The 16230-nt window shown below is 39.1% G+C and overlaps 1 protein-coding gene across 2 annotated transcripts in view; it reads left to right on the top strand.

The window, feature by feature from the left end:
- Positions 1-16230, top strand: part of MAP4K3 (mitogen-activated protein kinase kinase kinase kinase 3) — a 295533-nt gene that overhangs the window by 33910 nt on the left and 245393 nt on the right. For both annotated transcript variants that reach the window (XM_006839381.1, XM_006839380.1), the window contains exon 3: positions 10898-10928. In XM_006839381.1, the coding sequence (XP_006839444.1) occupies positions 10898-10928 (31 nt within the window). The remainder of the gene's footprint in view (positions 1-10897; positions 10929-16230) is intronic.

The following is a 16230-nucleotide window of genomic DNA, read 5'->3' as shown; positions in this document are numbered from 1 at the left end:
CTGATGGTATATGGAGGGGATTATATCAATGTAATGAAACAAGTTATATGAATTGTTGAATGTGAAACTGATGATGTGCCCTGTAAACTTTCACTTAATCCACAATAAAAACCTTAAACTAAAATAAAAAAATGTTTCAGTGAACAAGTTTCAGCAGTTCAACTTGATAACAATTGTAAATAAACCTGTTAAGTTTTTCTGGACAATGCCAGCATTTTAATTTTTTTTAAAACAAGTAAATTTCTTATTGAAAGACATCTAAATGATGTTTGTAGCATTTTTATCATATGGTAGATTCCATCCTTCAGTATGCTTTTCTGCGTTGTCCTAAAGGCATGTACATGTTTAATGTCTGTCTTCTGTGCTGTTTCTGTGAATTTGCTATTAAAATACATTAAACTATAAAAAAATTAGGAAATACTGAGACAATGCTATTACATGGTCTAAAATCTATCCACCAATCTGCTATTATGGTCCTACTAGTGAGTTCTGGTGTGACGCTGTAGGATAAGCACTTGACTACTAAGTACAAACCCATGAACTGCTCCTCTGAAACCTTATATAGATATGGGTTCAGTCAAAACCTACACAATGGCACTTAACAACAAACTGTGGAGTCCTGGTTTGTTGCTTATAGGATAAGCACTAGACTTAATGGCAAGGTCAGCAGTTCAAACCCACCAGCAGCTCTGTGGGAAAAAGAAGAGGCTTTCTGCTCCTGTAAAGGTTTCCTGTACAGGTCTCTGTGAGTCAGAATTGACAGGATGGCACTAGGCAGAGACCATGATAATAGTATGTTTTCCTAGTCCAGAAACCAATCTAAGATCATATAGTGATTTTTGTTTCCTATTATTTATATTGTTAAGTGCAGTCCAGTCAGTATCGACTCATAGCGACCCTGTATAAGGTTTCCAAGGAGCAGCTGTGAATATGAACCTCCGACCTTGCAGTTCAAACTGACCTTACCGGTCCTGTGCCTGCACCCACAGCACTACACCAAGACTTAATTTATTTTAGAGTCATTTTTTTGTCTTTCTAGACATTGACATTTTTGAAGAGTACGCATACATCATTTATTTTGTAAAATATCTCTCATTTTGGGCATCTGGTATTTCTTGTCTAAATTCAGGTTACACATTTTTAGCAGAAATATACGTAAGTGATGTTGTGTCTTCTGTGAATCACATCGGGAGACACAGGATGCTTTCATGTCTCATTATTAATGTTAACTTTGGTCGTTTGGTTAATGTGGGTCTGCTAGGCTTTTTTACTATAAAGTTATTTTTCTTATTAACTAGTTTGTAGGCAGATACTTTGAGACTGCCAACAATGAGCTATTGCTCATTCCTCATTAAAGTTATATCCACTGTAGATGATTTAGCATCCATAGGTGGTTCTCATTTGAATTATTACTATGGTGGTGTAAAATACAGATTTTCTAATGTCATTAATTTTTGTTTCTGTTTATTTGGCTTTCTTCTATGAGGAAGAGCCTTTTCTTTATTTTGTTTGTTCTTGGCCTCACGGATTTTTTTCTTCTCACTAAATTCTCCTTTTGCCTTTCAACTTCAGCTTATTTTTAATTCATTAGGCTGTAATTTACCATTGTTGTGTATTTTGATGCTCAGGTTATCACCTGTTTGATCCGTTAGATTCCATTACTTTTGGATTTCATAATAATAATAGATACTATTTCTAGAAGCTCTGTTTTATCAAATCTTTGCCTAGTTTTTTGATTATAGTTTTGACTTCCTTCTGATTTTGAATCAGCTGACTCTCACTCATGGTGAAATAGGATTTTGATTGCAAATTCATTTTATTCCCCCGTTCCACACCCCCCACCCCATCCCCACTCCGTGTGGTGCTGTGCATCAGCATATTTATAGCTTGGAATTTCCTAAACCTTATGGATAATGCAGATTTAAACCGCAAGCCCAAATGAGCACCGCGTTCTTGGTTTTAAATTCTTAAAGCACTTTTTTTATTTCCTCCTTATCCAAAACCCTATCAAAGACTTTGTTGTTCTCCTCCTGGGCTGGTGGATTGTTGTTGTCAAGTGCCACTGAGTCTGTTCCAACCCTTAGCGCCCCTCTCTGTATAGGGTTTCCTAGGAGTCCTGGTGTGGTGCTGTGGGTTAATGAGCCAGTCTGCAAAGCCGTGTGAACTGCAAGGTTGGTGGTCCAAGTACACCATCTGCTCCTCGGAAACCCTATACAGGGTCGCTATAGGTCGGAATCGACCTGACGGCACTTTACAACAACTACATAAGGTTTCCTAAGGGCGGCTGGTGAGCTTGAACCATTGACCTTGTGGTTCGAACGACTTTGCAGTCCAGTGTAGTCCACAGTACCATACCAGGACTCCCGGGCTTGTGGATAATGGATCTCTTTTATTGAGACTGTAGTCCCTTATAAGATCCCTGCTTTACTTAGGGATTTTAGTTCCCATGTACTACTTTGAGTGGGCCAAAGGCCGGTTCACATGTCCGTACAAGACTTTAAAATCCTTAAGCACCTAGGTTACAGAGACCATCTTCCCCATCTGTTTCCCTCTGATACACAAAGATTTGCTTTTCTTTCCTGTGGACTTAGGTATTGATTAAAAAAAAAAAGAAGATACATATATTTTTAAATGCATGTGTGTGAAATTTTGTTTTTGTTGAATGAAGGTTTTTAGGCTAGTCTCATAATACTGAAACCTGAAGTCACCACTCTTGAAAAACTTTAGAATGACATTTCCATCAAGCTTGGTATACTAATGTCCCACCATTAATTGAAAGGCACATCTTTTTTCTCTGATCCTGAATATAACAACCTTGTTGTTGTTAAGTGCTGAGGAGCTGCTGGTAAGTTTGAACTGCTGACCTTGCAGTTCAGACTGACCTTGTGGTGTTGTGCTTGTACTTTAGTACCATGCCAGACTCCACACCAACCTTGTTGTTAAGCGCCGTTGAGTCTGTTCTGACTCATAGTGACCCTTTTTAGGGTTTTTGAGGAGTAGCTGCTGAGTTTGAACTGCTGACCTTGGCACTCAAATGGACCTCATGGTCCAGTGCATTTTCCTGCAGTGCCACATACCAGGACTCCACAACAACCTTGTTGTTGTTGTTGAGTGCTGTCGAGTCGATTCCGACCCATAGTGACCCTGTAGAGGGTTTCCGAGGAGCAGCTGGTGAGCTTGAACCACCGACTTTGCAGTTCAAATGGCCTTGCAGTCTGGCGCATTAACCCACAGTGCCACAGCAGGACTCCTTATGTAAGTGTAAACTGTTGACTGGTATTATTAGTATTTACCAGCTTGTTCATTTGCCTGATTATGCTGTAGAGCAGTGGTGGGTAACCTTTTTCTGCCAAAATTTATAACTTCTTTCACAGGTCATACAAAATGAGGAACTTAAAAATTAACCTGCTATATTTGGTAAAGCATTTAATTAACTTATCCCAAATGTGATGACTGGAACTGTGGTTGCCTTGGCAGGGCCAGATCAGATTATTTCGTGGGCCTTATATACATGCGGGCCCAAAGTTCCCCACCCTGCTATAGAGCATGAAATCTAAAGATTTTTAGCCTGTGAATCACCCCATTTTGGTGGTGGTTATGTGCTGTGGAGTTGGAACTGACTCTTGGTGACCCTGTACAAGGTTTCCGAGGCTGTAAATCTTTACGGGAGCAGAAATCCTCATCTTTCTCCCGCGGAACAGCTGGTAGTTTCAAACTGCTGACCTGAAGGTTGGCAGCCGGATTCATAACCACTACACTACCAGAGCTCACCCCATCCTAGCAGAGTTTAATTCCATGTTGTGCCCAGGTTTAAGTGTACAGAAGGCAATTTTTTTCTTTTAAAATTATATTAAGCATACATTTATTTGATATATTAAAAACATTATAAGAGGATTTTATGGTAATCGTTATAAAATTATTAAATTATGTATTTTGTATATATTTTTTAATCCTAAGTGTTTAAGGAGTCGTAGTGTGGCAATGTGGGTTAATGCACCAGACTGCAAAGGTGTTTGAACTGCAAGGTTGGCAGTTCAAGCTTACCAGCTGCTCCTTGAAAACCCTATACTGGGTCGCTGTGGGTCAGACCTGACTCTTAAGGCATTTAACAACAAATATTTAATGTCTGGTATGTGTTTTAAATTTACAGGACACATTTAAACTATCCACATTTGACATGTGCAATAGCCATATGTAGCTAGTGGCTACCATATAGAACAGTACATCTCTAGATCCAACTTCCAATTTACCCAAAGTCTAAGGAATTGAGATAGAAGCTGAATAAATAATAATGTGAGGAAACAAAACAAACATTGGAAACTCTACAAAAGAGGCAGTTAGTTTTATTTTAGACTTGGCCTGTCACGTATGATCTCCAACATTACTGTAGCTTCCCAGTCCCCTATTTTCCTATTTCTTATTGTTGTTTTCTTCCTTCTTTTTCTCTCCTTTTTACAATGCTTTAAAAATGCAAAGACTGTCTTAATTGCAGGTTCATACAAAAAACTGATTATAAAAGGAACTTCAAAAAGTCTATGGGAAAATTCTATTATCTTTTAATTCCATTTTTTAAGCTCTCTCATATTTGTCAACTGCTGATCTAATAAAATGGGATATTTCTATAAGGCCATATCATGGGAAAATGCCCTGAATTCTTCAGAAAACAAATTATCATAGAAAACAAAAAAGATTTGATGACTAGTCTAGATAAGGAAATTTGTTGGTTAGTTATGTGTGTCAGCTTGGCCAAGCTTTGTTGTTGCTGAGTGCCATCAAGTAGATTTCAACTCATAGCAACCTTAATTGGCAGAGTGGAACTGCCCCATAGAGATTCCTTTGTTGTAATCTTTACGGAAGCAAAGTCAATGGGTGGGTTTGAACTGCCAGTCTGTCAGTTAGCAACCTAGTGCTTAACTATTGTGCTGTGCTGTTGCTGTTAAGCGCTGTCGAGTCAGTTCTGACCCACAGCCACCCTGGATAGGGTTTCTGAGACTTTAAAAAAAAATCTTTGCAGGGTTAGAAAGCCTCATCTTTCTCCCAGCCAGTTTTTTCTTGAGTACCTCATGCACCTTTGAGAGCTGAACTGCCTGAATTAGAAACAGTGTATTTAAAAGTAGGTTTTGGGGCCACTTCCCCCAGTCAGCCCTCATAGTAACGTTCCTAGACACATCCCTTAATGGTTGCCTAGTTGTGATTTTATACCAAATACCTCAGAGTGTATGTGGCCCATGGCTGCTGCAGTCTTGTCACGGTTGGGGGAGGAGATAGCTGTGTTTCCTGTGCCTTTTTATAAGGTCACTTGGTGGAGATAGAACCATAGAAACTCATCATGGTGTTTATGATTTCCTGTACCTGGGTGAATTATGTTTGTCTTTGTCTTGTGTTTACTCTTGTTAAGGCTTAATACAGAGTCTGTGTAATATGTATATCTTTGATGATGGGGGTCTCTTTTTTTCCCCCTAAAACACTTATAAAGTTCCTATTAGCTTTCTCTGATGTTTTTGTACTCGTTTCCTTCAATTCAGACCTCTTTTTTCCACATTGTCTTAATTGTTTTAAAACATAATTTTGCCTTGGTTGCTTTCTTCTTTTTCTTTCTGCCTCACTTCTTTCTGTTTATCTTTCAGCCTCAGCTCATGATTGTCTGTGCTCATGCATCTCTTTTGTGGCCCTTTTTACATTCCAGTGAGTCAGTACAGTATAAAGTGGAAGGAATGTAGTTTTCTGAGTGGGCCTGGGTGTGAATCTCTGATCATTCACTTACAGCTGTGTGGCTTTGGGCAAGGAACATAAATTCTATGATTCTTATTTCCTTACCTGGGAGTCAGATGAAAGCAAATGGGAGTAATACTAACCTTGTGGAGTTACTTAAAGGATTAGAAATTATGTAGAGTGGCACGTGATAAAAATTCTGATAACTATTGTTATTTAGTTATTTGTGTACATCTTATTCATCTGTTTGTCTAAATTCCTAAGGTGTCTTGTGTGTAGTTGATGTTCAGTAAATTACTGTTGAATGAGTATTTTTAAAAAGAATTATTGTCTGATTAAAAATTACACAGTAAATTAGGTTCCCATTGGATCATTGGGACATTATGGGCCAGTTGGCTTCTGTATACATTTATAGCATTGGAAACTCTATTTCTGTTTTCTGTTGTAGGGTTATTATGAGTGAGAAGTGTTTTCAAATGTAACTTGGCAGCACCTTGGTAATTTGCTAATAGGAAGTTGGTGAGATGAACTGTAGTAATATTGAAGTCCTTTCATAGGAAATATGAACCTGGGTTAGAGTAATGATTCTTCTTGTTGCTGTTAAGTGCCATCCAGTTGGTTCCAACCCATAGCAACTGTGTATAGGGTTTCCTAGGAGCAGCTGGTGGGTTTGAACTGCTGATCGTATAAACACCAAAGATAAAACAAACGAAACCTACTGCCCTTGAGTTGATTCCATTTCACAGTGGTCTTGTAAATATTGGGTAAGAGTTTTTAGGTGTCTCAAGTAGGTTCTGACTCATAGCCACCCTGTGTGCATCAGAAGAAACACTGCCTGGTCCTGTGCTATCTGCAGGACTGTTATGTTCGAACATACTATTACTGCCACTGTGTAAATCCATCTTGTTGAGGATCTCCCTCTTTTTCACTGACCTTTCACTTTACCAAACATAATGTTCTTCTCCAGGAACTGGTTCCTCCTGCCAGTGTGTCCAAAGTACAAGAGACAAAGTATCGCCTACCTTGCTTCTAAGGAGCAGTCTGGCTGTACTTCTTCCAGAACAGATTCATTTGATTTTCTGGCAGTCCATAGTATAGTCGATACTCTTTGTCAACACCATAATTCAAATGTTTCTCTTATCTTCCTTTCTCATTGTACAACTTTCACAAGTACATTTATGGCTTGGGTGGAGTGCAACTTAGTCCTCAAAATGACGCTTTCCAGAGGTCTTTTGCAGCAGATTTACCTAATGATGTATGTTATGAGATTCCAGACTGATGCTTCCATGATTGTTGATTGTGGACCCAAGTAAAATACAGCCTTTTCTCTGTTTTTCATGATGTTATTTCTTGGTTGAGTTGTGATAATTTTTGTCTTCTTTACATTGATGTGCAGCCAGCCTATACTGAAGGCTGCAGTTAGTCTTTGATCTTCACCAGCAAGTACTAGTCCTCTTTGCTTCCAGCAGGTTGCTAATGAGTCTTCCTGTGATTCTGATGCAGTGTTCTTCTTCATAAACCCAACTTCTTGGATTATTTGCTCAGCATACAGATTGAATAAGTGTGGTTAAAGGCTACAACCCTGACACACTCCTTTCTTTATTTTAAACCATTCAGTATTCCCTTGTTCTGTTCTAAAGACTGACTCTTGGTACAGGTTCTGCATGAGGACACCCACCCACTCACCCACCTACCCACCCAGTGTTACCCATGGTTGTGATCTACACTGTTGAATGCCTTTGCATAGCCAACACAAGAAGCATCTCTCTGGTATTCTCTGCTTTCAGATAAGATTCTTCTGACTGACATCAACAATGATATTCTTTGTTCTAATTCCTTTTCTGAATCTGGCTTGAGTTTCTAGCAGCTCCCTGTTGATGATTTTGAATGATATTCAGGAAAAATTTACTTGCATATGATATTGATGATATTGTTTGATAATCTCTGCATTCTGTTGGGTCACCTTTCTTTGGAATGGGCACAAATATGGATCTCTTTCAATCTGTTGGCTGGGAAATTGTTTTCCAAATTGTTAGGCAGACACAAGTGAGTACCTCCAGTGCCGCATCAGTTTGTTTAAAATATTTCCTTTTGTATTAATTCCTGGAGCCTGGTGTTTTGCCAATGTCTTCAGTGCTGCTTGGACTTCTTTCTTTACTATCATTCGTTCTTGGTTATATGCTATCTCTTGAAATGGTTTAAAATTGACCATTTCTTTTGGTACAGTGACTCTGAGTATTCCTGCCATCTTCTCTTGGTGCTTCTTGCACCATTCAATATTTTGCCCATAGAATCCTTCAGTGTTACCACTTGAGGCTTGAATTTTCTTTTTAATTCTTTGAACTTGAGAAATGCTAACCATATTTTTCCTTTTTTGGTTTTCTAACCCCAGGGCTTTGCACATTTCATTGGGAGACTTTATTTTCTGGAGTTGCTCTTTGTAAAAAAAATTTTCAGCTCTCATTACATCGTTTCTTCCAGTCATGTAGCTTCTCTATGTTCAAGATCAAGTTTCAGAGTCTCTTCTTACATCCATTTTGGTCTTTCTTGTCTTTTTAATGATCTTTTGCTTTCCTCATCTATGATATTCTTCATGTCATCCCCACAACTCCTCTGGTCTTCCGTCATTAGTGTCCAGTATATCAAATCTGTTACTGAGTCTCTCAGTTTGGGTATAATATGTTTAAGGTCATATTATGCTTTCTTTCATTTTCTTCAGCTTCAGTCTGAACTTACGTTTGATGATCTTTCCCATAATCGGCTCTTGGCTGATGACATTGAGCTTCTCCTTTGTCTCTTTCCACAACTGTAGTCATTTTGATTCCTGTGTATTCCATTTGCTGAGGCCCACATATACAGTCTCGATTTATGTTGTTGGAAAGAGGTATTTGCAATAACATATAGTAGTTGGTCTTAAAAATTTGGCATGCAGTCTCCAGCATCATTTATCTAGCCAAGGCCATATTTTCCAGCTATTGATTCTTCTTCATTGTTTCCAACTACCACATTCCAATCACTTGTAATTTCCAATGCATCTTAAAATGCATGTTTGATCAGTTTCAGACCAAATCGGTTGGTAGAATTTTTCAATTTCTTCAGCATTGACCTTTGAAGTTGGTGTGTAAATTTGAATAAAATGTTATTAGCTGGTCTTCCTGGTGAGCTTATGGATATTATCAAAGACAGCATTGTACTTAATGATAAATTTTGAATAAAAAATTTTTTGATGATAAATGTAACACTATTCCTTTTCAATTTGACAGTCCAGGCATAGTAGACCATATGATTGTTGGGTTCACAATGGCCAATACCAGTTCATTTCAGCTCAGTAATGCCTAGAATATCAATCTTTATATATCTCCTTTCCTTTTCAACAACCTCCAAATTTCATAGATATTCACTTTATACATTCCAAGTTACAATTATTACTGGGTGTTTGTAACTATTTCTTTTCGTTTTGAGTTGTGCCTTGTCAGCTAATGAAGGTTCTGAAAGCCTTGCTCCATCTACGTCATTATGGTCAAGTCTAATTTGAGGAGGCAGTTCATCCAACCTGAAAGACTCATGTGAAAGAGTAGGGTTGCAGAAGGAGGGGGGTGGGGCTACAAAGGTAAGAAGTGACTGGCTTACAAGCTCTGAAGAGGGAACCTAGATCCAGAGGGCGTGTGGAAAGGTAGAATCTCCACTGAATAGTATCCAATCTGTCTAGGCGGGGCTGATGAAAGGAAATGCTGATAGGTCTCTTGTGATACAGTAGTGAATAATTGTTATCAGGACTGATTGTGAGGGTTGGAAATGTAAAGGTAGACGTTTTATAGCAAGGAGGGGAGTGGTTAACTTTTCAGTCTAGGAGCAGAGGTCCCTGGGACCATGAAGGGAGAAGAGCGGAGAGCGGGACCCTACCCAGAGAAGCAGTGATGCCTGAGATGGAGGCAAAGATGATGACTTGGAGAGTTGGAGCAGCTGGGGACTTCAGACCCAGAGAGGGAGAGGGGCTGTGTGCTGACAACCGGGGGGCAGGCTTGTAGTGTATACCCTTTCGTTGGTTGATGATTTATGGAGGGGATTGTAACCCTGGCAATGAAATGATATACGATAGAATTAATGTAAAACTAATGTTCTCCCATGTAAACTATCACATAATTCACAATTAAAAAAAAAAAAAAAGGAAAGTAGAGTTGGCATGCATATTTGATAATCATCTATATAAAAGTAAAAGAAGCTCTTGTGGTATAGTAAGTAGTTAAGAATTTGGCTGCTAACTGAAAAGTCAGTGGTTTAAACCCACTAGCTTCTCTGAGGGAGAAAGATTTGGCATTCTGCTTCTGTAAAGATTTATAGCTTTGGAAACCCTATAGGGCAGTTCTGCCCAGTCCTTTAGTGTAGGTCTGAGTCAGAATTGGCATGATGACAATGGGTTTTTGTGGAAGAGTGATAGCTCAAGCTCTTATTTTAGATATAATGTTTGGAAGAATGAAAATAGTTAAAGCTGGCCGTAATCTGTAATGAAGAGGAACTGACCAAAGAGAAAACAAATTGATGAAAGAACAACAGGAAGGTTGAGAGGTGGTCTTTAGGTTACAAAGGGTTGTTACTGGATTCTGATACCATGGAGAACTAGAAGAGGATGTTAATACTGTCCACAGAATCTTTTTCTTGAAGTGATTGGCAAAGAATCCTAATTAATGGTGATTCAGAAGGTAAGAGGCGATGGTGATATTATCTGTAGTCTCTTGTCCAACAGTTGAATCCTACTATTTTCTTCTAGTACCATATCATTCCTTTCCTTCATCTCTTAGTGTGTTCCTCAGAACACCTGTGCTTAGCTTTACACCATGACAGATGGCGGATCAGCAAGATGTGTTTCCTCTTCTCAAGGAGGTGATACACTAGATATGGGGGTGTGTTGTTGATGCATGAATACTTTAAAAGTGCTGGCTTGGCTTTTACAGAGTCCCTTAACTTCTGTTCATCCTGGAATGTTTTGATTACAACATCATATTTGATTGACAACTTTGCTGGGTAAATGATTCTTGGTTGGCAATTTTTTTTCCTTCTGGGTTTTACATATGTCACCCCATTGCCTTCTTGCCTGCATGGTTTCTGCTGAGAGATCAGAGCTTAATTTTATCAAACCCATTTGGCAATATGTTTTCCATCCTCCTGATTTTCCCTTTATATGAAGTTCAGAGTTCTAGGACTGTCCTTTGAGCCTGGTTCATCCGGTATTCTGTGTTATTACTGATGGAGGTCTGCACAGCCTTTCTCCCTAATCTGCCATCAAGCCCCACCTCCCAAACATATATCGATGCATGGATAATTTCTTTAGAAACATCAGCACAAGACTGGTCCCTACGAGATGGAAATTAAAGCTATTCCAAATGTCTGATTTTTCCAGTGTGTTGTATCACTCCATAATCCCTAATATCAATCTCCATTCCTCCCCTCCCTCGTGTCCGAGAGTTCTGCAGTACGTTGCAATGTCTCACAGAACTCACTACTGGTAAGTCCCAGTCTGTAGTTCAGTGTCCAGTCTGGGGAGTTTCTCCTCACCCCCATAATCTTAAGAGCTGAGGAACCCAATTCAGCTGGTCAGATGACATGATATTGATGTATGAGACTGTGGAGGCTGGTGAATCAGGTTAGGTGATAGGCCATAAGTTCCATGAACTGGAAGTCAGATGGAAAATCCAGAGCAATAGAGTTAACTTTTCCAAAGCTTTCTTATATCTTAGACTCAGACCATGTCCCCAAGGAAAATTAAGGTTGGTGACTTGAGTCACACCCTCTATTGTTAAGTGTTGGTTCCAACTCATAACAACCCTTTATAATGTTTCTGAGGATCAGCTGGTAGATTTGAACCCCTGACCTTGCGGTTCAAACAAACGTTGCATCTGAGCGCTTATCCTATAGCGCCACACTAGAACTCCTTTTCCTCTGGCTAGTGCTCCACATAAACCTTAGGAATATTTCAGATTTCTAAATTATTTTTTTGTGATTCTTCCTCTAGCACAGGGCTGGGGAATGTTCAGACCACAGGCCGTCCGTATGTTGTTGTTGTTAATTGATGTTGAGTCGATTCTGCCTCATAGTGACCCTGAATAGGGTTTTTGCGGAGCAACTGGTGAACTTGAACTGCCAACCTTACAGTTCAAACAGCTTTGCAGTTTGGTGCATTAACCAGTAGCGCCACACCAGGACTCTGTATGAGGCCCGTGAAATCATATCTTCTGGCATTGGCACTGCTACTTCTTAAGTTGATCATTTTTATGGTCTGCAAATAATGTTATACAATTTGTCAGAAAAAAAGGTTTCCCACCCTTGCGTTAGCAGATGAAAATGCGGAGATTTGTCTTCAAGCTCAGTAATTTGGCCTTCCAGTGATTCTGTTATACTTCTTTGCCCTTTTCATGTACTATTTCTGAAGTGTTAGTATTAATTTTCTGGTCTTCTAGTTGCTGTTTTGTATCGGTTCTAATTTTTCATTTATTTTTTCAGTTTGCTCTTGAAATGTTTTCCTGAATTCTTCTAAAGTTTTTTTTTCTGTCTTCTCCTTGCTTTCCTTAATCTTTTTCTCAGTCGTTCAAAGGTACCTAAATATCATTCTCCTACATAGCTTATTAAGTAGTTCTAGTACCATTTCTGGTATTTTATTTTCTGACTCTGCATTTTGGTCACTTGTTTGAGAAATCTATTTTTTTTTTTTTTTTATTTATGTAAGCTGGAATTAATCAGATTTCTCTAAGGCATTGTGGTGTCATTGTATTTATACTTGTTGGTGATTGTATGTTGGTGTGTTCTCAGGCATTCACTCCCTGCTCCTGGTGGATGGGATTGAGACTGGAAGTGTGACTGAAGTTCATCCCCTTCCAGAAGCAGGGTGGCACTCCTGGTGCCCTACCGAGGCTGTTGAGGAGGTGCTTCTGACTGCTAGGTGGGCAAGGGCAGGGACTGAACATGCCTCTGGCTGTCAGGAGGGCATAGGAACAAGGGTGAACCATATGCCTCTTGCTGCTAACTTTCAGCTGTGTCCTGTGCCTAGAAGCCACTCTGTGGATCCCCCTCACAAAGCCAAAGATGACTATGTCCCTCTAGGTCAGCTGACAGTCTGCCCGTTTTTCTTCTCTTGCTGCTCCTGTACAGCTACGTCTTCCAGCCAGCATTCAGTCCACCTCTCTGTCTTCTCCTGTGAAGCTCAGGGTTTCAGAAGCACCATCTGTATCTGTTTCACCATGATTCCCCTTTCTTTGTTGCAGAGGGTTAGCCTAGTGTGTCTACCTACTCTGCTATCTTGCTCCAGAAACCATGACTATATGTATATCTTTATGGGACCAGACTACCTCAGTTTTCTTCCTTGAAGCAGCTCCTGGATTTGAACTGCTGACTTTCAGTTATAAGTTGAATGCTTTAGCCACTGTGTCACAAAGGGTGCCTCTTGAAGTGGTCAAAGAGCAGAACTGAAGGAAACCTGTGGTGAAATACAGCAAAGAAGAAAAGATGTGGGAACACTTGTTCTTCAGTGATGGGAGTTTCAAAAAAAAAAAAAAATCTCGCTGTGTTTTCAGAGAAAGAAAAACTAAGTTTCCCCTCAATATTTTAGAAATTTAAGATTTATAATTTCAGTGTTTCCTTTGAAGTATAATATGTGAATGAATGAATTAAATATGTTATAAAAGATATATGCGTTTGTTTTGGAAATTATGGTGTTCAGGAAAAGGTTTGTTACCACTGTAAGAAAACTCCGATAACACTTTTGGGTAGTCTCTTACTTCATACTGCATTTTTCCGCTTAGCTGAAACAGTTAAAAGAATCAAAGTTTTGAAATCAGTTTTCTCTCAGTACCCGTGCCTTCTTGAAATTCTTTTTTGGATGCCTTTATGAATCCTGGGTGGAGCAGATGGTTTGCTAAAGGCTGGCAGTTTGAACTCACCCAATAACTGCAGAAGAAAGGCCGGGTTAACTGTTTCCCTAAAAGGTTACAGCCAAGAAAACCCTTGGAGCCGTTTTCTCAGTAATGCATGCGGTTGCCAGGAATCAGAATCAACTCAGGACAGTATGTATTCCCCAAGTTAGTGCGTCAGAGGGATAGATAAGATCTCCTCTTGTCCCTTGAGTAGGAGGGCTCACCTTAGGAGGTGACAGTGGATGAAGAGAAAGTACAGTGTGATGGGAAGCCCAGATGGGCAATGTCATTATGTCATTACTAAAACTCGCTCATCTTCCCCCTTCTGTTTCTTGCTGTGCATCTCTCTACCCCATGCTAGGCCCACCACCTTGTCTCCCTTCCATAAAAACTCAAACCCCAGACCTTAAAAGAGTTTTGAATATAAAGTCTTTTTCAGAAACAGGCCATACACAGGGTTATGTTTACCCTTCCAGTGACATTCACCTTGAACAATATAACAAGCTAGTCACGTGGGTTTTTTTTTTTTTTTCTTAAACTTTGTAGTCATTATGTTGACATTTACCTTTTGGGGTCTCATGTTTCTGGTTAGTACTTTGACTTTGGTTTGCTAACACCACTGGACTACTGGACTGCAAATCATACAAGATGTTTTGATTTGGAATGTTGAGTTTTGTTTTGTTTTGTTTTCTCCTCTTAGTCTATTGTGGTCACATGAGGTTTTGCAAACTTTTTTTCTTTTTGCTTTCAGAAACCAAAATAAGAGGTTTCTGTTAATTACTGGACAGAGTTCCTATTTTTATATAGCAGCTTGTATTCTGGGTGTTCAGGTTTCTGTAGCTCTTTCTGCCATTTTATAATGAGATTTTGGAACTAACTTTCGGAAGATATTTCTACAAATGTATCCTGTATTGCTTTGATAAGAATTGATCTTATTATATGAAAGATGTGAAATTTAAGTCAGAGTGTTTTATAAGATTTTAGACAGTGTTTTAAAAATGTAACAACTTGTTGTTGATGACTCTGGAAACCTACTTTTATGTGGTAGTGAAGGGACATCAGTTTTTCTTTCAGCAACACTGTGTGCAGAAATTGTTAACATGTTCTGATTAGGTATTTTGTAAGAGAAATACCTTTTTGCTTTTTTGATTTAAACTCCTCTTTTAAAACCTGTGATATTTGTAAAATTATTTAATTTTTGAAATTTACTTAATTCTTGAAGACTTTTGAAATGGAACTTAATTTTAACATAGTTTTAGTTTTACAGACGGTCACAAAGATACTAAAGTGGGTTTCTGTGTACACTTCACCCAGTGTTGCCTTCTTAGGCATTTGTCACATTAAGGAACCAATCTTGGTATATTAACAAAAATACAGCTTATAAGGGTTTACTAATTTTTCCCCTAATGGCCCTATTCTGTCCCAGCATCCATATTACATGACCTTAGTGCATTTAGTCATAAACTATGTGACCATGTTTCATTTCACCATGCTTCTTTAGCTTGTTTAGTTAGGTTTTGATGATGTATGACAGTTTCATAGACTTTGTTTCTCATGACCCAACAGCTTTGAGGTGTGCTTATCAATCACGTAGAGTATTCCTCAGCGTGGGTTTGCCTGTTATTTTTCTTGTGATGAGACTAGAGTTAGGAGTTTGAGGAAGACAAAGTATGAAGCGTCCATGCTATTATTAACATGGATTATCACTGTTAATGTTGGCCTTGACTACCTGGCTAAGTTAGTGTTTTCAGGGTTCTCTGCCGCACAGTTAATTCTTCTCACCTTTCCGTATTACACTATTTTGAAACAAATCACTAAACATAGTCTATATATTCAAGGAAACAAATGTCTAAACATAGTCTATAGTCATTGCCATCATTTATTTATTCAGCTCTTTTGTATCAGTATGGACTCATGAATATGTGTACTTTAGATTCTAATCCAGTACTACGTTAGCATTATTTTTCTTAAATTCTTCCAACTTTGGCCATTAGGAGCTCCTTCAGCTTGTTTCTTGTGCCCCTTTTATAGTCTCCCTTGTTTTGTTTTTGAACTCTTCCTTCTTTACTCTGGAACTAGAAGACGTTCCCGGTTCATTTTCTGTCTCCTCTGCCCTCACCCTATGTTATAGTTGTTGCCTAGTCAGTGTTGTCTCATTAGCAACCCTGTGTAGCGTTCCTGAGGCTGTGATCTTTATGGGAGCAGTTCATTGTTTATTCTGTAGAGCGATTGTGCTCCACAACCCTATAATCAACCATTTCTCTAAGGAGCCCTAGTCCTTCCTGTGAATGAGAATAAGATCTGGAGCCTGGATATACTTGTTGTTACTGGGGGGATGGTGTCCCTGCTTCAAAGCCCTCTCAGCAGCTAGAGCTAGCTGAAGATGTATCACTAACCCATGTTTATCTACATAAGCCCAAACCCTTTGTATAGTAAAATTCTTACTCATAGAGATACTATTGGACAGAGTAAAGCTGCTCCCTAGGATTTCCAAGACTAAATCATATGGAAATAGACTGCCACATCTTTCTCCCACCAAGTGGCTGGTGGGTTCAAACTGCCAGCCTTTCAGCCAAGGGCTGAACCACTGTGTCATCTGGGATATATATATATA

This window comes from Chrysochloris asiatica, unplaced genomic scaffold (assembly GCF_000296735.1).
Source record: "Chrysochloris asiatica unplaced genomic scaffold, ChrAsi1.0 scaffold00024, whole genome shotgun sequence".
Lineage (NCBI taxonomy): Eukaryota > Metazoa > Chordata > Mammalia > Afrosoricida > Chrysochloridae > Chrysochloris > Chrysochloris asiatica.
The sequence above is the reverse complement of the archived record's forward strand: the minus strand, read 5'-3'. Positions and strand labels throughout refer to the sequence as shown.